The 21,148-nt window shown below is 38.5% G+C and overlaps 1 protein-coding gene across 3 annotated transcripts in view; it reads left to right on the top strand.

Annotated features, from left to right (window-relative positions):
• Window positions 1–21,148, top strand: part of REV1 (REV1 DNA directed polymerase) — a 64,315-nt gene that overhangs the window by 3,129 nt on the left and 40,038 nt on the right. For all 3 annotated transcript variants that reach the window (XM_072849694.1, XM_072849693.1, XM_072849692.1), the window contains exons 2-4: window positions 12,480–12,546; window positions 13,358–13,490; window positions 15,278–15,446. In XM_072849694.1, the coding sequence (XP_072705795.1) occupies window positions 12,490–12,546; window positions 13,358–13,490; window positions 15,278–15,446 (359 nt within the window). In that variant the 5' untranslated portion in view covers window positions 12,480–12,489. The remainder of the gene's footprint in view (window positions 1–12,479; window positions 12,547–13,357; window positions 13,491–15,277; window positions 15,447–21,148) is intronic.

Genomic DNA, 21,148 nt, shown 5'->3' with positions numbered 1-21,148 from the left:
GGGAAAGTAATATTTTATTAATTTGGGGGAACAGGATGGGACAGGACTCCTTTCCAATCTCAAAGCTTCAGGTCTCACAATTGGTATTCTACCTGTTTAATAGTACTGGAGCTGGTGGTTTGAAATTTAGTTGCTTGCATAAGTAAAGCTTAGCCATATTGTGGTTAACTCTTCTGTGTTGGTTTTGCTTTCTGTTCCCAGCTATCTGTAAATACTTTAACCAAATCCCAACATAAGGAAATTATTGGCTGTAACCTCCTTATTTGGTCTGCTTGAATTCATGCAGACCTTTTCAGCTTCGTGATTTATGAAAGTAAATAATCCTGAAAGAGAGAAAGCTAATTTTGCTTAAGAGGAGACACTGTTCAGGTGCCTTGCAGAGTCATTCTTGCACAAATGCAGGTGGATTGGTTTGGATGCTGAAACATGAAACAGTGCTGAAGCTGTGCAGAATAGGGTTGAGAACTGCTCTAAGGTTTTTCCATATTGACTTGGAGATTGGCAGTATTCTGGCAGGGTGAGGTACGCAGTGTATTTTGGCAGGATCCTGGGGACAGTTGCTAACATTTTTGGTCAGGTTCTAGTTGTCAGTGAATATCCAAAGTAAAATGAAGTTCTGTCCACCATATTCATGACTTCATCTTTTTGAGGTGACTCAGATCAGTCCAGGGCATGATGAATCAGCATCTTGGACAAATGGTTGTACTCCATTTAGATCATTTTGGAAACCTAGGAGTTGTTGGTATCTAAAGGAAGTCATGAAATTGCTGATAATTCTTACAAATAGGAAAGCCCATGACCCCATGGCATGTAAGGTAAATTATTAGTGCAGTTTACCAAGTGGAGTAAATGTATTTTACCATTTTGTGCTTTTGAATGCAACTCCGAATTGAACTAAAGAACGAAAATAATGGTCTGTATTGAAAGGATACTGTTCCTGGTTTCTGAATCTGCCTGTTGTTTTCAGGAAACATTAGAGCATTGGGAAACTGGAAAGAGTGGTTTTTCAGTCACTATTTCCTAGATTTCCTTGCTGAAATTGCATTATTTGGTAAGCAGTTCCAAGAATCCTCTTACAAAACAATGTGGGGGGAGGGGGTAAGGACTTTTCACTCTAATTTCTGGCTGATCAGGAATTTGAAGTTGTAAGTGTTGCCCCTCCATAATGACTCCCATAATTTCTATGCTGGTTTTTCACCTAAGTTCTACAAGCATCATGTTTGCCTGGGGTAGACGGTTTTTGCTCTGTGGGCTTTTTGTATCAATCTGTCTCCACTAAGCAGCAGTGTAACACTGTTGTTTCAATGTCAGAGGTACATAAAATACTGACTTTAAACCACTTCAGGTCAAGAATGCAATTCAGATTTGAGTTTTATTTAGGGATCCCAAAGAATTAGAGCATTTTTGTTTTGTCCTAAGAATTTAGAACTACGTTTTTCCTGGAAAACACAGAAACACTGTGCTCTATCTTTTCACTTTCCTCTGAATCTAGGAGGAAACTTGAAAATATACTGGATCAGATCAGAAGTTCGCCTAGGTAACAGTCAATAAACAAACATACTTGCCTTCATATTCTGAGTTCCTGTAGTTTATTACCTTTTTTCAAAAATAAAAAATAAAAATATTAATGGCTTTTTATTCCATTCATCTGTTCAGCCCATATGGACTTTTAGCAGTCTTGGTGTCCTGTGTCAGAGAATCCACAAATAAACTAGGCAATAGGAAAAAATACTTCAATTTGTTTCGATCTCTCCACTTAGTAGTTTCATGTGATTCCTCCTAGTCTTGTCTGAGTTGATGATAAAAGTAATATCCATGGACTAACGAAAGATGTAGAAAACTTGAGTAGAAACTTAAAACTTCAAGGCTAAGCACAGAAGCTATGTCTTGTGAAGATTTTACTTCAAAAAAGATTTTGTAGCTTTGAGAGTTTCAAAGGCAAATCCAGAAAAACATTTGTGAACCTGACTACGCAGTATCAGTTAGAATTAAGTAATGTCATTCAAAAGCTGCCATGAACAGAAAATCTACCTATTTTAATACTGAATCTGTAGTCATCAATACTTTTGCTAGTAAAGTTACTTGAGTTCTTGGGGTTTTGCTGCTGCATGTGTTTAGTGCTGCCCATATGCAAGTAGAGAAATGGTCCTCCTTAGTATCTGACATGAGCTACCACTTGAGATTCACAAAGCGGATGTCTTATCTCTTCTTTTCCCCCCTGAAAAGCCTGGCCTGATCAGCACCTGCTCAGCGTACACTGATAACTTAAGTTGAGCATAAAGCACAACTGCCCTGGGCACTTCTCCTACAAAAAAAAAAAAAACTTGTACAGAAGAAGCGGTGCCTTCTCAGTAGTTAGGTAGAGCATTGGCCCAGAGAGCAGATTTGTTTCCATGCCATTCTCTGTTGCCCAAGTGGTTAATCTGGGTATCTTAAAGTGGTAACCTATCTTAAATAAAGATAAGTTTGTTGTGTGTATATACATCACTCGCATGCACACACAAACACATACACACGTATGTATATACACATGTATATCCAAACCAATACATAAAATCAATCAATAATATGTAGTCTCTTTTGACAAGATTTCACCAGTCTGCTGACCTGAAGTCTAGGGAATCTGGGGAAGCTGAAGATAGCGTGTGTGAGAGGTTTTCACCAGCACAGTTCCTCTGAATTCGATGTTAAAAAATGCAGAGCATTCACAGATTCCTTGCTTTGGTCACCTCATTAAAATTTTCCAGTTATTTATTTTCGAATTACTATACCTCCACTTTTCTTGCCTTCTTAAGTTTTTCTTTAGGTTTACAAGGACACTTACTTCAGTTGTGCCTGGGAAGTCTTAGGAAGTCCTAAATCATTCAGCAACAGCAACTCTTCTCATTATTTGGGAGGAGGGATCATGGTTTACTTAACCTACCTACCGACTGCTTGACCTACACCTCAGCATAGGCTTCTTGTGTAAGACACAAGTTGTGGGACTGGGTTGTTGTCAGACTGAGGAGTGCACAAACTAAGAATTTCCTAAACAAGTTCTATTGATTTATTAGGTAGAAAAATGAGCATCCCACTCTTCCTTTTCAAAGAAGAGAGTAATGCAGTTCTCTGTTCTCAAATATTGTAGACAGCTAAACATAGCGGCTTGATGGAAGAATACCCAACTCATATACTCATCTCACTGTTTCAGATACTCAAGTCCGAGAGAGAAAGAGAATTTCCTTTTGGTGATTTACAATCCATTCACTATGTTGCTATTGAGAGTCCTAATTCCACAAACTATGCTTCTTATTCTGATTTTACTTAATGGATTTTTTTGGAATCTAGGCATTTAGAAGCTGGCATAAAGATTGTGAGTGTGCCAAGTCCTTTTGGGGTTGAAGCCCCAAAAGAATATAAGTGCAGAAGAGAAATAATGAAGCCAATTGCTGAAGTCTGCTGAAACTTGCCAGTGTATTGTGGCAATAAGAACAGTTGTATCAAAGAGGTGATATTTGAACTAAAAAGTGAATTGAGCTACATGGTTAAATATAGCAATGAAAATTTATGAAGAAGAGCCACTTATTGCTGAGAAACTCTGAAGGAGGGGAGGAAACTTTACCAAAAAATGCAGAAATGTTGAAACTGAAGCCAGTCTTCTGTGAGCAGAAGAAAAATTCAACCAAGTTAAACCACTACTTGTGACAAGCTCTAAATGGACTGTAGCTGCTACTGAGTGTTATTCCTAGAGGGGAATGAAACATTGATGGTTGGTCTCAAATTGAATCTGGCTTGCTATTTTTCAAAGAACTAACCATCTCAAATGCCATGTATAAAAGCAAAAAGAGTATAGATTGCTCAAAGCTGGTGCAGACTGTGCAGTGGTGCTGTTTTCTGTACCTCATGCTCATGGTTCCTTAAGTTGTGACAATTAAAATAATAATCTGCCCCGGACTCCAAGTCAGTTGTGAAAAGGTCTGAACACTTGTCCTGTACAGCTCTTGTATAAATGGTTGCCTGCTGTACAACTGCTTTAGGTCATTGTGATGATTCGCCAGCAAAAGAAATGTATATTTCTTAGTTGTTACCTGTATGTAAAGTATTTAGTCCGTGATGTTAAAATAAACTGATCTGAAATAAAGACCATTTTGAGTTGCAAAAATAGGCAGTTTGGAAACTGGATTAGTTTAGCAAAGAGTTCCTCTGTCTCTTTCTGGGGGAGTAATTGAACTGAAGGTCAGAGTATCATTTCTTTGCTGTCAAGCTCAAATGAAAGTATGCACAGAACACAGTTTTAGAATAGTCATTAACACATAAGGAGTTAATTCTGAAGGACTTAGGTTTTTCCATGCTTTATTGTGGGTTGTATGGTATTTCACCTTTCTAGCAAATGCCATGGAAGTTCATATTTTAGAAAAGTACTATTTCTAATTTTCTCATACGCAGTAACAATTTTGTGTCTAATATTTAATTTGCCCAAGATTTTAATGATTGTTCTTTCCTAATTTATACTCTTAGGTTTACTCCCAGGAGATGGGGGTGGTGCTGGGTGTTTTTGGGGACAGATATTTTTAAAGTGTTCTTCACCTAATTTCATTTCTATTGCTTTAAAATATCATCAAAGATTGAACTGCAAAACATAACTCACTGGTTGACCCTGTAATATCAGGTGCTTGTAGTTAGAAGTGATTATCATATGGGCACATGTGGCTTAAGATGGGGAGCTGTTTGATTGTAACTTTCTTTGAAAACTCTTACCCTATGGAAGAGGTGAGGTAGCCTACCCCTCTTGTTGTTGGGGGGAAAAACATAAGCAGGGCTAGTTAGTGAAGAGTAGGTAGCTCATTGCAACTCTGTATCCACATTTACACCAGTTAGTTGGTTATAGCCATGACCCTAAAGGTTGGTTTCTAGAAATGGCTAAGATAATCTTGAGATCCCACTGGCAGTGAAAGAAACAGTCCCATCCATTCCTCTTTTCTGGCCTGTCTGCTTTGGCTTTGTCTGATGCTTTTGTGAGTCAGTTCAGCTTGCTGAACTGGCAGGAAACTAACCAGTAAAATTATGTCAATTTTCTATTGATTTAGTGAGCTTAATTGCACATAGCACCAGTATGAACATGGGGGTCATGTGAGTTCAGAGGTAGTGTAGAGGTTGGGAAGAAGGGATAAAGCCTGTTAGGCCAGCAGGGGTTGAAGAGCAGAACCATCCTTTCTGGTGGCAGTCAGCCATCAAGCTGACTCAACCGTCTTATGAAACCTCACCCTGACAGTTTATTTCCCACCTAGAATAAAACTCAGTTGCTTTGCAACATACTAATTAGTTTATTTTAATATGGAACAGGACTGTTAACTCTGAAGTGTCTAAAAACACAGGGATTTAAAAATAAAGTATCTTAAAAAAACTTTTGAACTATCTTTTTTTATTTTTAAGTTCTTTTGCTGGATTCTGAACTTTCCAATATGTAGTAGAAAACAGTTTTAGACCCTGTAGCAGCAGCTCTTTTTCAGAAGACTCAGCCAAGAATAGGACTCTTGTGCTAAGAAATGTGTAAACACGTAAGACAGTTCATTCGTCAAAGAGCCTGCAGACTAGTGCCAAGTAGAGTGGTGAGTTTGATGTGGTAGCTGGAATGTAGATGCATGAAACTCAAACAGGCCACAAAATACCCACTTTGATGGAAACAACTTTTAAGCCCTGCTGAGCTGGGATGGATTCAATCTACAGTTCAAGCAAAAGATTCTGATACTCATTAGCAGTGGCCCGAGATACCCATACTTCCGTTAGCAGTAGAGTTACACCTTCAAGAATAAGGCTTTTGGTGTTTGAATATGTTAATTAAATCAAGTTCTTTTGCATTAGAGGACGTTGACAGGATGTTCACTCTGGTCAGAAATGCAAAATAGCTGTTACAATGTGTTACACTTTCACTCAGCTTTCAGTTACCTGAAGTTAGATTATCTGGATTAGAAGTTACTTGTGCCATGTGTTTAGACACGAGTTTGGCAGGGTTATTTGTTGAGTCATGGTGCAGCCTCATTTTGTCTTTGGAAATAGTTCATATGCTTTCCTGTAGTGCAGAGCTATAAAGTGTATATTCTGCCTGATTCAAGTTAGCTACTTGAAGAGGCAGCAGGAATGTCTCTGCACCATATACCTGGAAAAGGGAATGCTGAAGAGTATGGCAGACACAACTCAAGTTTGGGCAGGACTAGTGCTGACCTGTAATTAAAAAGCCCATGAGGATCCATGTTCACTTCTTACAGAGTCACTGAGATCTGCTCCCAAGCATTTTTCCCCATAATACCTGTGGTTTTCATCTGGGTTTGTCTGTTATCAGTGTCGTCCCAACTGCCCAAGATAATGGAAAGCCACTTGTCTTACAACCACAACATCCTGAATTTGAAGTATTTTAAAGAAATGACTTTCCTGCATCAGACTGTGTGTGCTACAGATGAGATTAAAACAAATATTAGCATCAACACTCACACCTACATTCCTTGTTTTGTGATCTAAAATCTCCCAGTTGCTGTGCAACTCTTCTATACACACAGACATGTTTATAGAATCCATAAAATGTAGACTTAACATTTCATTCTGTTACCTGATCTGTAGGCTTTGATTAACAGTGTCTAATAATAGGATTAAGTGGTTGTGGATTGGAAAGCATAATGCTAGGCCTATGAAGTAGCGCGGAAAGGGATGTTACATATCTTTTCCTAGTGGGCTGTATTGAGTATTTCTGAGCCGCCAGTCACGTACAAAGCATCAAAACTCTTAGTTTCTCTTCTAGCTTCAGTTTTGAAAAGGATCACCCAGTAGAAATTTGAATTTTAGTTAAAGAACCCTCTTTTGTAGAACGGTAAGATTTTACCATTTGTATGTGGTCTAGAGAGAGATGCAGGGCCAAAATATGTTAATTTTGATCACAGGAGTTCTTAGCGACTTGCTTTTTCTTGAAAGGTTGTTTCTCTTGCACTGAAAACTTGGATTCTGTTCCTAGGAATACTGTTTCTACCTTTACAGGCTTTTGTGCAGTTTCAGAGTTTGTTGGGATTTTTTTTTTTTAGTTGCTGAAGATTTCTTTGTGTTCACAGGTCCAGAATATGAGCACTTCACTTTTATTTAAAAAGCTTTGTCACTGGGTGAAGGGTCACTATAGCTTGTCCTTCAGGCTCTAGAGATACCCTGAAAACTAGTAACTATGGTGGCTCACTTTCACTGAGTCAGTGTGCGTTTGTGCTCTTAAATTTGTGAAAACAGGAAAAACTGTTCTGAAACAAGTTAGATACTATAATCACAAGAAAGATGAACTCATCTGAAATTGGCCTGCTTGTGATGGATGTTTAAGTCCCCTGTCTTGATTTCTGCCCCCACTTCAAGGGTTCTTTACAAAGCATTTCTCTTACTCATCCCTTCATCATGATTCCTATAGAGGGAGCATCATATCATCCTTACATTTCTTAATTCATGAACCAGTGAGCATGTTTCAAATCTTGCTTAACTTTTCCTCTGATTTAATATATCCTGTGCAAGATGTCTCTCATGCTCATTTCTTCCTTAGGTTTCAGCAAGGCAGCTGTAGAGGTTATCTTCATTTTCAAGGAAAAATTCGCACTGTAAGCACAAGTCTTCAGCAGGTGGGGATTCTCCTTAGTCCAGAAACCTTGGTTCATCATTCAGTTCCTGAAACTACGAAGGGAGAAATTAGTCTCCCAGGCTTTCATCTCAGCATTAAGAAAATAATCCATGACTCTCAAGACTTGAGCCAGAGGCATCTAGTAATCACTGAAGTACCATGTTCCTAACTTGTGTGTTTAGAATTTCAGTGGACTGGCCGAGTCAAAAATCATATCTCCCAAGTAAATGGTAAATCATTATCAGATGTTGTAAGTAGGCATTACAGCCTAGCTTCTCTAGTTTTCCAGGCTCTAGGAAGACAACTTTTGAGCAGTTCATATGTCGTGTTTTTAACACACTAACCTAAAGTAGTTTTGTTTTTCTGATTTCTAGTTTTAATCAAACTAGGCATGTACCCATGATTCTGATTTTGATTGGCCCCACTGGTTGTGGTGTTCTGATCTAATGGCTTTTAGACTAGAGATCTTTCTTCCTCACATCCCAGTGTCCTGAATAAAAATTTAATGTATTTCAAGATTTCAGAAAAGCTTACCCTCATGAATGTAGTTCTTCAGTTTATCAGGCATTACATATTTTAATTTAAGCAAGAGGTTGTCTGTATATGGGTCAGAGTAACTACCTATCAAATCCTATATTCTCAAGAACTCAGTGACTGGAATAAAGAACATCTTTGTTAGACTGATGTTGTGGTGACTTACAGTGTTCATTTCATACAGTCTTGAAGGTTCTTTGGTTTTTTTCAGAGTAAGAGTTTCTTTTCGTATGAGATTTTCTTTTTGATAGACTTAGAATCATAGAACAGCCCAGATTGGAAGGGACCTCGAAAGACTATCTAGTCCAACCTTTCATGGGTAGGGAAGTCTAGATGAGATTATCTAGCACCTTGTCCAATTGCAGCTTGAAGACCTCCAGTGATGAGGACTCTACCATGTCCCTGGGGAGGTTGTTCCAGTGATTGATCGTTCTCACTGTAAAATAATTTATTTCTTATATCAATATGAAACCTCTCCTGGTGCAACTTGTACCCGTTGCCTCTTGGCCTCTCCGTGTGGCTCCTTGTGAAGAGAGAGCCTCTGTCCTTTTTGTAGCCACCTTTTAAGACTTTGTCATCCTTTATTAAGAAGGAGAAAGAGTAATCAATAGTTGGTGTCTCTTATGAGCTCATACACTGATACCTATGATATCTAAAAACACTACATGACATTTTCTTGAATAAGTGTGGTTTTTTTCTTGAACTTACATTTTCTGTTTTCTCCAAGAACTTCTTAGCCAGAAGTGATAGATTTGAATTAGTTGACTTCAGCTGATGGAAAAATATAAATTTTCCATATCACCGAATCATATAGGTTGGAAAAGACCTTTAAAATCATCAAGTCCAACCGTAAACCTGACACTACCAAGACCACCGCTACACCATGTCCCTAAGCACCTCATCCAAACGTCTTTTAAATACCTCCAGGGATGGTGACTTAACCACTTCCCTAGGCAGCCTGTTCCAATGCTTGGTAACCCTTTCAGTGAAGTAAAATTTCCTAATATCCAGTCTAAACCTCCCCTGGCACAACTTGAGGCCATTTCCTCTCGTCCTATCACTTGTTACCTGGGAGAAGAGACCGACCCCCACCTCACTACAACCTCCTTTCAGGTGAAGTAGAGAGCAATAAGGTCTCCCCTGAGCCTCCTTTTCTCCAGGAAAAACAACCCCAGTTCCCTCAGCTGCTCCTCATAAGACTTCTGCTCTAGACCCTTCACCAGCTTCATTGCCCTTCTCTGGACACGCTCCAGCACCTCCATGTCTCTCTTGTAGTGAGGGGCCCAAAACTGAACTGAACACAGTATTCGAAGTGCGGCCTCACCAGTGCCGAGTGCACGATCACTGCCCTAGTCCTGCTGGCCACGCTATTTTTGATACAAGCCAGGATGCCATTGGCCTTCTTGGCCACCTGGGCACACTGCTGGCTCATATTCAGCCGGCTGTCAACCAACACCCCCAGGTCCTTCTCTGCCAGGCAGCTTTCCAGCCACTCTTCCCCAAGCCTGTAGCGTTGCATGGGGTTGTTGTGGCCCAAGTGCAGGACCTTGCACTTAGCCTTGTTGAACCTCGTTACAATTGGCCCCAGCCCATTGATCCAGCCTGTCCAGGTCCCTCTGTAGAGCCTTCCTACCCTCCAGCAGATCAACACTCCTGCCCAACTTGGTGTCATCTGCAAACTTAACTGAGGGTGCACTCGATCCCTTCATCCAGATCATTGATAAAGATATTAAACAGAACTGGCCCCAACACAGAGCCCTGGGGGACACCACTTGTGACCGGCCACCAACTGGAGTAAACTCCATTCACCACCACTCTTTGGGCCTGGCCATCCAGCCAGTTCTTTACCCAGCGAAGAGTACGCCCATCCAAGCCATAAGCAGCCAGTTTCTCCAGGAGAATGCTGTGGGAAACAGTGTCAAAGGCTTTACTGAAATCTAGATAGACAACATCCACAGCGTTCTCCTCATCCGTTAGACGGGTCACCTTGTCGTAGAAGGAGATCAGGTTGGTCAAGCAGGACCTGCCTTTCCTAAACCCATTCTGGCTGGGCTTGATCCCTTGGCTATTCTCTACGTGCCGTGTGATGGCACTCAAGATGATCTGCTCCGTCAGCTTCCCCGGTACCAAGGTCAGGCTGACAGGCCTGTAGTTCCCCGGATCCTCCTTCTGGCCCTTCTTGTAGGTGGGTGTCACATTTGCTAACTTATGATGAAAGAAACCTATATGAAAGAAACCTATATGAAAGAAACCATCTAGCCATTTCCAGTATGTACTGTCCTCTACAGGAAAAAAGTCAATTTTGTATTTCATGTGGTCATCCAGCTCATCTCCTCTCATTTTTCTCACTGCTCCTTAAGAGTTCTGTGGTATCTATTAGATATAATCCAAACCACTAAAAATTAACTTCAGAAGGCCCACTGTCTTGGAAATTGGTCTCTGGGTAAGAAACGCGGCCACCTAGAGAGCAAATACAACATACTGAGGAAGGGTTGCTTTGTTTTGGTTGTTGCTATAGAGCTCATCTCCTTGACATGTGATTAATCTTCATAATTATAAAAATGTGTGTAAGTTATGTATCAAATTACAGCAACTACAGGAAGAATAGAACCAGGTGCATCATGATCTTCCTGTGTTTGCAGAGGTTCTGAAACATACAACTGAAGCTTGTCTTTTCAAGGTAGTTATACCTGCTTTGACTATAATTCTATGGTTGCCTAATTTGGCGTATTTGCAATATTCCATGAAAATGTTCGTATTTATGAAAATTTTTCTGCAGCTGTGTCTTTTTCTGCAATCAAATTTGTTTGCAATCCAGTGTGGTTTAACCGGATTTCAGAGTATGCCTGCTTGGTACCTCTAGAACAAAAGGAGGAAGCAAAAAAGAGACAAAAGCTAGAATTCAACTTTCGGCCAGGTTCAGAGGAAACAAAATCTGAATGTGATAAATGAGGCAGTCTCCAGAACAGTGCAGTAGAAGGCCTGGTATAGGAAAATGACCAAAATGCGTTGTTATCTCCATTCACAGCTGTATGTGCTTTCTGGTAGGCTGGAGACTGAGTGAAGCTTCTGTGCTCTGTTACTGGATGATGCTATGGATAGTCCAGAGAATAGGTATCTTCTCAAAAACAGACAAGGATGAAACAAACAGTTGACTTCCTTCTGTGTACTAACTGGTTTTGTGCATTTTTATGCAGGATAAAGGAATAGAAATTACATATTTAATAAAATAAAGGTGACTGGCTTAAACCTTCTTCCTTTTAGTTTCAGCGTCCTGTGCTCACGGTCTAAGAGCTGATAGCCCTAAAAGACAAAACAGTGTTTTTATTTAGGGAACTGGTTAGAGTAGAAGATGAGAGATGTAATAGCAGGCAGTGACCTCATGGTCTTACTACATCATTAATCGATATTTTAAAATCAGTGTTACAACAGCTATAGTTAATGTGAATCACTTGGGTGCAGTGAACAGTTGGCCACAGTCCAAAATGTTTCTTTTTCTCTCCACTGGTTCTGTTCTAGCCAGCTAATAGCTCATCTGGGGACACTGCTGTGTACAGCTCATGGTCCACAGATAAGTGTCTTGCAAAAAGGAAAACTGCAATTTGGCTGGTTGGGTATATTTATTTGTTTGTTTGTATATTACTAAGCAACACAAACAAAGAAACAAAACCAAAGAAACAAATCGCAAACCTAGCTATAGATCATACTAGATCATTTAAACAACTGGCTTTTCATTGACCATAAGATGGCCTTTGGTTTTTTTGCTTTTATGTGATGTATTGCATTGGAGCAACAAGTGTTTGGACCTTTTATGATTAGCTGTAAATCCACTGGTGAAATTAATCCAGTCTCTAGGTACCAGGAGGTGTTTGCCTGCATCCCACCATGTAGATAGTATCAAATAAGAAATAGAAGATTGTTCCTGACTTGGGCAATATTTTGCAGGAACAGTAGCAATTGTATTTAAGAATCTTTTATTACTCCTTTTTTATAGGAGATGTATGATGAACAGGAAGAATTTAATAAATCGTAATGGAAACTGAACATTGTAATGAGTTTTTTGTATTCTGGGTGAATAGAACAAAATGTGTATCTGGTTTTTTTGATACATAGCAGGAGCTACAGTATGCATTACTACAAAACGGAGTAACTAAGTTTTTATGCAATTTTTCATTTCTAGGTTAACTGTAACTCATATACTTCAGTGAAGCCCATTGAAAGATGTAATCTTTGTGATAATCTGTAGATGGCCTGTAATGCATCATTGAAATGCCACTGATGATATTACTAAACATCTAATTGATCAACCATTTTTCTTCCTATGCAGAAGCTTCAGTATGAGGCGGGGTGGATGGCGCAAACGGGCTGCCGAGGGCGATGGCTGGGGAATATGGGTATGTTCAAAACCAAGTGGCTTTTTTTTTTTTTTTTTTTAAGAGGTAAATGGCACTGTAGTTAAAAAGGGTTTACAGTTTTGTTCTGTATGCTAAAGGTATGCTATAAATTAAACCCTTTTGCTTCACTTGAAAAAGCATAATTAAGTTCAAAGAAATGTTTAAAATTACCAGGTTTTGAAGTCTTTGTTCACAATAATCCACTAAATTACATTATTAATAAGTGCAGACCCTTGAATTGTTTTAAATCACTATTTAAAAACTAAACAAAATAATTTCAAAACTATTTATTATTATCTCCACCACATTCTATATAGTTGGACAAACAATAACCGAGGCATCTAATTTACATAAATATTTACGATACTAGTGTCTCATGTATATTTAAGAACTGAAAATACATGGAGCTTAATGAATATTCTCTACATTGTTTCTTTAGGCAATGAGCCTCCGATTTAGCATCCAAACTTGCATCATTCCCTTATTTCTTTGTTCTTCTTTCTTTTTATTCTATAAGAATTTTTATATAGGTAGAGTCTTTTTCTTATAGAATCAGATAAAAGAAGTATGAAATAAATCCTGCCGTGTTGGTAAGAAGATGCAGTTATCTTGTAGATAAGAATTTAGGGTGGACGATTTGCTATTTTTCATTTGGAAAAATAATATGTCTTTTGTATGTCAACCAAAATCAATTTGAAGGAATGGTGCTTACCTTTCCAGTCTTATAATTGACCAGTTTCTGTCTGTAAATGTTAGAAAATAAGAATAGCATCATGGGATTTGTTTTGTTTTGTTTTAACTTAAAAACCAGGGCGGGTACATGTCGGCAAAGGTTAAGAAATTGGAGGATCAGTTCCGGTCAGATTCAGCTATACAGCAGCAGAGGGATGGAAATTCATCAAGTATCTTTAGTGGAGTCGCCATCTATGTCAATGGCTTTACAGGTGAAGCTTTTATTTTTTTAAGGATCTGTTCTGGTTTGTTCTAGTGTCTGTTTACCATCCTAAGTGGTGTAAAGAACTGTAAAACACATGAGTTTGCAGCTACGTAAATACATAATAATTACTGTATGTGTTTTGTATATTATGTTCCTTTTTATTTCATTATTAAAATTTTCAATATACAATCAGATTTAGGTTCTGAATAGAAATATTACTTTACTAAATCATTTACACGAATGGTCACTGACACAAATAGGAGTAAATTTTTGTACCTTTCCATGGTCTTATTATTTGAAATGAAATCTTTTAACTTCCTTCATACTCCTACATATATTAAATTTTTAATTTTCCAAACTATTGATGGTTGCATTGGACTTGGAGTCTATGCATTAAATTATGTTTGGGTGGACATGTTGGGGTTTTCTTGCTCAGAGTGACATAATGCTTGAGTCAGTGAACCCACTAGTAGTGGAAGGAGGAACAAGAGAAGAGGCAAGACATATATATGCACCGTCTGTGACGGACTGATAGTGCATGTTAACTGGAGTAAGATTTTTAATCTACCATACTTATGTTCATATTTCTCCTGGGTTCTGTAAAGCAGCTTAATAACCTTTTTGAAACTTCCCAGAAGCCTTTTTCAGGGACCTATGCCAGGAATGTTGTGGCTGTTACATAACTGATGCATACAGCTTCTATGATATGGAGCGGTGCTGGTTTGAGCACAGGAGTCAAACGGACTGAAAAAAGTTAAGGTGGACATGTTAAACTATTAATACATCTGAATCAGTTATTTAATACAGGCAGTTTCTTTACTGAAAATCTGGCATTTGCATATTCTTCAAGGTGCTGGTTCCAAAATAGAGCTCTAGAAGATGGTTGTCCAAAAGGCTGGAGTAGGAAAGATAACACTTGGAGAAAATGTGTGCTATTTTTAGTTAAAACTTAGAGGTATAATCAAGTGTTAGAAATAATTTGAGAGTTGACAGTAGGCCACTGGAAGGAATTGTAACTGTATTCTTTAAAAAGATTTTTTTCCTTCCTGTATTGATAAACTTTTTTTTTTACTATCTCGTGCCAGATTTACTATTCAAAACATTCTCTTTGTGCTGACCCAAACCATTTGGTGCCAGTGTGACACCACTGCGAAGGTTTTCCAAAAGCTAAAATTTTTTTCTTTTTTTTTTTTTCCCCACCTCTGCTTGCAAAATAAGTACTCTTTTTAACATGATTGAGGGGATAAGAAAAGGTGTTAGTTTTTAAGGTATTCTCTACTCCCTGTAACAATTCAAGAATGAACTGGTAAGGAAAGAGTGAGTTAACTGCTTCAGTAAATCAGAAATTGTATAGTAGGAGTTCTGTGCTGTTGCTAAACCCTTTTGATATTAATTCTTTTCTATTACTTCTGGGTATAAACTACTCTCCCAAACTCTGGTGAAAAGATAAGTAAGTTAATCTAATTTTGTGTTACATTGATGTAAAGTATTTTTTAATGTAGTTTAGCATTAAATCTACTTGAGTATTTTTCCCCCCCCTGCACCATACATGTGGAAAGATCCTCTATAACAAGTAGAATGCTCACATTTTGAATGGGTCTCTTCAGAAAAACAGGTTTCTACATTTCTTCAGAAATGCTTTTCTGATTTGTTCTTTGAATAACTTGTAAGGTTTTTCAGGAGAAAAACAGTGGTTTGCACTCTTTCTGATCATGGCATCATATTTCTCAAAGTTGTTTTTCTTACTGTATTTGCTGACACAAAACAGGAATATTTCTGGTTTTAATTTTATAGATCCCTCAGCTGATGAATTAAGACGGCTAATGACATTGCATGGAGGCCAATACCATGTGTATTATTCCAGATCAAAAACAACTCACATCATTGCCACAAATCTTCCAAATGCCAAAATAAAAGAATTGAAAGGAGAAAAAGTAGTTCGGCCAGAGTGGATCATGGAAAGGTAAGTTTAGGTCTACTGCTTTTGGAGATGTCTGCTTTTGGAAAAAAAAGAAGGAAAATCTGGAAAAACAGCATTATAGAAGATTGCATTTTGAGATTATGGTTTAGTTTAAAATAAATCTATCCGTGCAACAGCTGAGTAAAAATACCACTGTTACATTGAAGATATGCCTCTTAGTGACTGTTCCTTAAGAAACTTCACTGAGAACATTCAGAAAGTCTCAGGCATATCAGGAAACTGAACATTATCCTGTTGATGCCATTTAATATCCAATCAATTGACCAGCCTTCATCTCAGTATGTTTAAATAAGTACCAGGTGATTGTTTTTTAACCTCTTGCCTTGTGCATTGCATAAGTTTAATTTCATCTCTAAATAAAGAAAAATGTCAATTGAAAAGCATTTTCATAAAATTGGAAAATTGAAATTAATCCATCTAAACATTTATTATGTTATGACTTTGTAACAAAACAAAAACAAAATCAAAAAAACCCCACAAGTTTTATTTACAAAGAATTTATGTTCTTTGGTTCCTCCATGCACTGGAATATATAGGATCAACTAAAGTTGTCCTCAGGTCCTTGAAAAAGATTATAGCCAGGCTCAGAGCAGTTAATCTGGTTTGCATCTGTCTTCTTCCATCTGAGGAACCCATGGGAAATAGAACAGGCAGCAATATGTTCTGGAAATCATTCTGTCAGTGTCATGCTGTTCTTAACTAACTTCTTTCCTAGATGACCAGCAGAAATAGGCAAGGAACTGTTCTGCATACATACTTGTAAAATCCTATTTGCAGTTCCTATTTTCAGTTTGCTGATTTTCAGTCCTTTGGATTCAGCTGTTTCATACCCTGTATCTTTAAGGTAAATTTTTCAAACTTTAGTCAGAAGTGATAGGTTCCTCAGTTTGAAAAAGACTTTAGGTACATTTTTTAAGCAGTTTTAGGGCCTCACCCATGAGTTTAAGGACTTGGAAAACTGGTGGTAGGTGTGTTTTTATTTGAAAGATGTGGCTGTTTTCATTATGCCATTAAAGCTTGTTATGATTTTAACCAAGTTGGAAAAATCAATTTGTATACATTCAGTAGAGACTTGCTAGAACCTAATGTATGAAATCTCCTAAAATTTTCCTTATGATGTCTTGTATTCAGGTTCTGCATCTCCTGGTTCTGGAAGGTTGTACTGTAGAATAAGTCAGAAGAACTGCGTATAGACAGATACGTGGGGTTGGGCACAAGGAGTCAGGGAACTCACTGTCTCAGTAGAACAGGGTTCACGTCAGAATCTTGAGTAAAAGCTAATTACACAACAATCCCTCATTTTTTTCCCTTCTTCTCAACAGTATTGAAGAACACTCATTGGTTAAATACTCCATCTCTGTGTATGGAATACCAAATTATGTTCTCCTCAGTAGACCAGTTGGTGAAAATCAGTGTAGTGGATGTAGAGGTTCCAAATTTGTTGAATATTCATGTGCACATCATGTTAGTGCAATATGATGGGTTTGGGTTTTTTAGTTAGGTTAAGAATCAACCCTAAAATGTTACTGTCACAAATTGCTGGTAAAGCAGTGTTGTTAGATCTTCAGTCTTGTCATCCAAGGTTGCAAAATGAAAAGGTCGTTTGTCTGTGGAGCTTTGATTCATTTCTTTGTGTGCACACATTATGATCTAGTCCTTAATTACATGATCACATGCCATCTTTTTTCACCATGGTACATGCCACATTCTCTTTACAGAAAAGATTGAATTCAGGTTGCAAATTGCTAATTCAGTGTCTTGTTTTTTGCTTCTTGTCTCTGTAACCCTGTTCCTTACTTACTGCATGTGACTCGAATTCTTTGTTGATAATAGAATGAATAATTAATTCCTGTCTTTTATTGGTGCTTATCACTATAGTATCTGTCTGCTTTCCAAAGATTAATGAACTTACCACGGCACTTATTACCGTGGCTATTATTTTCTTTTTTTGTTTGAGAGCCATCAAAAAGACATCAAGGTAAACCACCAGAAATATCAATAATTTGGAATATGCCATGTGAACTATGTAAGATAGTTACAGTTACTTATACAAGGATGGTAAGGGATATGTTGAAGTTTATTGCTGCATTAAAAGCTTTGCGTATTCTGAACTGTGAACATTCTGAACTATGGTCTAAAGTCAGATTCGCATAAACCTGTTGTTAAATGCAAGTAGCTCTAGAATTTTGGTTTAATTAGCATCACATAGAGATCCTGTAGCAGTAGTTGCAAAATCCGGTATTGCAGAGTAATGTGTGGTCGATTTAGCGACAAAGTCATTCTTTCTGCACTCCTCTTGTTACATGTTTTCGCTACCTCTCCATTTCTGCAACAAATGAAGGAAGAGACTTGCAGGCAGACCTCCTTTCTAAATCTTTCTTCCTTTATTTGAAAAATACACGACACAATTATGTAGCTTGGGAAGGTTGTTGTGCAATGTCCAATGAAAGCCAAATTAAGGTGATCTGAGAGCTTGACTTTCAAATTTGAATATTCTTTTAACAAACATTCTTCAACATTTGTAATAAAATCACTTTTCAGAGATGGACGATAACTAACCACTAAAATGAGCTACCAGTAGAATTTGTGGATTCCTTATTTTGATTTTCAGATTGAGTTAATCTTTTTCTTAAAGATCTGTTTTAATCTAACACAAATGTGAAGAAAATAGGTTAAAATAATTTCCCCAGGAAAACAGAAAATTAGTCTGGTACATTGCACTTCATTTCCTTTTTCTGATGAGGATTCAGAATGCAAAATATTTGAATAAATAAAAGCTACCAGTCTTAAAACAGTACAGCTTTCAGAAGAGATGCCACGTTACTTTAACACAGTAACTTTTTTTGGAAACTAGCAAGGCATTGAAGGGGAAGGAGGTGGCTTTTATAGCTATATCAGAAGCAAATGGAGCAGGCCTGCTGTTGAATGGTGGGGCAACCTCATGACAAAGGATATGGAAAAAGTTGAGTTACTCAATACTGCCTTTTCTTCAGTGTTTAGTGGCAAGGTCTACTTTCATGCCTTGAAGGCCTGTGTGCCTAGTGGCAGAGTTTGGAGAAAAGAAATGCTACCAAAGGTATAGGAAGCGTAAATGATGGTTCACTTAAGGAAACATGACATATGCAACTCTACAGTGCCAGATAGAATGCATCCAAGGGAGCTGAAGAAGCTGGCTGATATCAGTGCTACACCACTCTCTGCCAGCTTTGAAAATTCCTGGCAATCAGATGAGATTTTCCAGAAGACTGGATAAAAGGCAAATGTCATGCCTGTCTTCAGAAAAGGAAAGAAGAAGGGTCCAGGGAACTGCACTGTGATCAGCTTCACCACAGTCACTGAAGTCTATGGAAGATACCTTCCTGGAAGCTATATCTAGGGTGGCAAATCATGCCTGACCAGCCTGGTTCTCTTCCGTGGTGAGATGACTGGATGATGGGAGAGCATTAGATATCATTTGCTTTGACTACAGTAGGGCTTTTGACACAGTCCCCCATTGCATTCTTTTAATCAAATTAGGGAGATACGGATTAGATAGAGGGCTGCCGGCTGGATGAAGAACTGGCCCAACTGCCTGGCTCAGACAGTACTGGTCAACAGTTCAGAGTTGAACTAGCAAATGGTTACAAGTGGCATTTCTGAAGGGTCAAGACTGGGGCAGATGCAGTTTAATGTCTTTGTTAACAATGTGGACATTGGTGATGCAGTGGAAAGTACCTTCAGCAAGTTTGTGGATGACAGCAAATAGAAGGGAACAGTAGATACACTGGAGAGCAGGGCTGCCCTTTGGAGCATCTCAACAAACTGGAGGAACAGGATCACAGAAACTTCATGAAATTCAACAGTCAAATGCAGAGTCCCGCACATGGGACAGAATTAATTCCATGCAACCAGGGCTAGGGACTCACAGGCTAGGACACACCCTTGTAGGGAAGGGCTTGAGGGTCCTGGTGGACTACAAGTTGACCATGGAGCAGCAGTTGTGCCCTTGTGGAGATAAAGGCTAACAGCATACTGGGTTGCATTAGCAAGACCATAGCCAGCAGCTCAAGGGAAGTGATTCTTCCAATCTATTTGGCACTTCTAAAGCTACATCTGGAGTTCTGTGACTGATTTTGGGCTTCTCAGTACACAAAAGATACTGACAAACTGAAGTGAGTTCAGCGGAGAACCATCAACATGAATAGGGGCCTGGAACATGTGATATATGTCAAAAGGCTGAGGAAGCTTGTTTTGTTGTGCTTGGAGAGAAGACTAGGAGGGGATCTAATTGTTGTCTTTTGTTACCTATATGGAGGTTACAAACAGTGTGGAGCCAAATTTTTCTTCAAGATGCACAGCAAGAGGACAAGAGGCAATAGTTGCAAGTTGCAGGAAAGAAAATTCTGACTGAGTATAAGGAAAAGATTTTTCAGAGTGAAAGAGAGTAAGCAGTGGAAGAGGTGCCTGGAGAGGTTGTGGAATCTCTGCCCTTGGAGATATTCAAAATTTGGGTGGGCTCAGCCCTGGGCAACCTCATCTAACTTTAAAGATAACCCTGCTTTGAGCAGTGTTTGGACTAGAGACCTCCAGAGGTCCTTTCCAACCTAATTTTTTTAGTGATTATGAATTCTGTGATCCAGAGAGTGTAGAATGGGGAAAGATGTTGAATGATGCATCTAAAATAGGATTCCTATTGCTGCATCTTAATACAGTTTGGAAAAAACCAAACCAACTGTGTATTGATCTAATAATGCAGCTACTCCAGTAGCTAAAATCTTAGCATGAACAAGTTCTTAAATAAATGCATTTTTTTATCATCTTGAAATTGCAGTAATGATTTTGAAATACCGCCTGGGTGGTTACGCACCCAGGTCCACGCAGTGATATGAGAAACATTCTAACCAGGCATTGTCAAAGCTTAGTTGCTGCATCACCGCTTCCTGTACAAGAAAGCTTTGGAACTCTACCATGTATATTTTTAACTCTGTTTGGCAATGTTTAATGTAAATGATGTTCCTTTAAGAATGCTGTATGTTCATGTATCAAACAATATTTAATTGATGTATTTTTAGGGCTGTTTTTACTATCATATTCCCATAGAAACCTTACCAGGTCTCTATGTATATGCCTAACTGGTTTTAATTTATCTAATTGGGAGATGCGATCTCCCACTATATTCTTCTCTAATTGCAGCAAGAAAGCTCCTAAGGGCTTTTGTTCCACTGTCCAGTTCCCTTGACAGTAGTACAGATTTGAGCTAGTTAAAAAGCACATCTCCAAGATAAAGCATTCAGGTATTGAAGAACAGAAAAACAGTATCTGTCACTGAGCTAAATTCTCTTTAAAAATTTGAATCCAATTGTATCTTCAAAACTGAGCACTAATATTAAGCTTCTTTGATATGAGAGAGGTTCCTCTGCTGTAAGAAGTTTCAGCACCTCTGACCCAGTGTTCAACATGAAGAGTTGTATATGAAGAAAAGGTGAAGTATAGGCTGGGAAGGCTGTTACCTCTACTGCCAGCAACAGGCGTTGGGGTGGAGAGATGAAATCATGCTGTGGTATATTTTTGAGAGGATTCCACTTCAAAGTCCATGACTTCCCTAAGGAATTTAGCAGTTATTGAAGTATAATTGCAGTTTCAGTGGAAGAAGAAAAAGAGGGAGATACAGTGGAACACATAGGATGGAACTGGAATGATTGTGG

Source organism: Ciconia boyciana, chromosome 1 (genome assembly GCF_034638445.1).
Source record: "Ciconia boyciana chromosome 1, ASM3463844v1, whole genome shotgun sequence".
Classification (NCBI taxonomy): domain Eukaryota; kingdom Metazoa; phylum Chordata; class Aves; order Ciconiiformes; family Ciconiidae; genus Ciconia; species Ciconia boyciana.
Note: the sequence above shows the minus strand (reverse complement) of the source record. Positions and strands in the feature narration are given on the sequence as shown.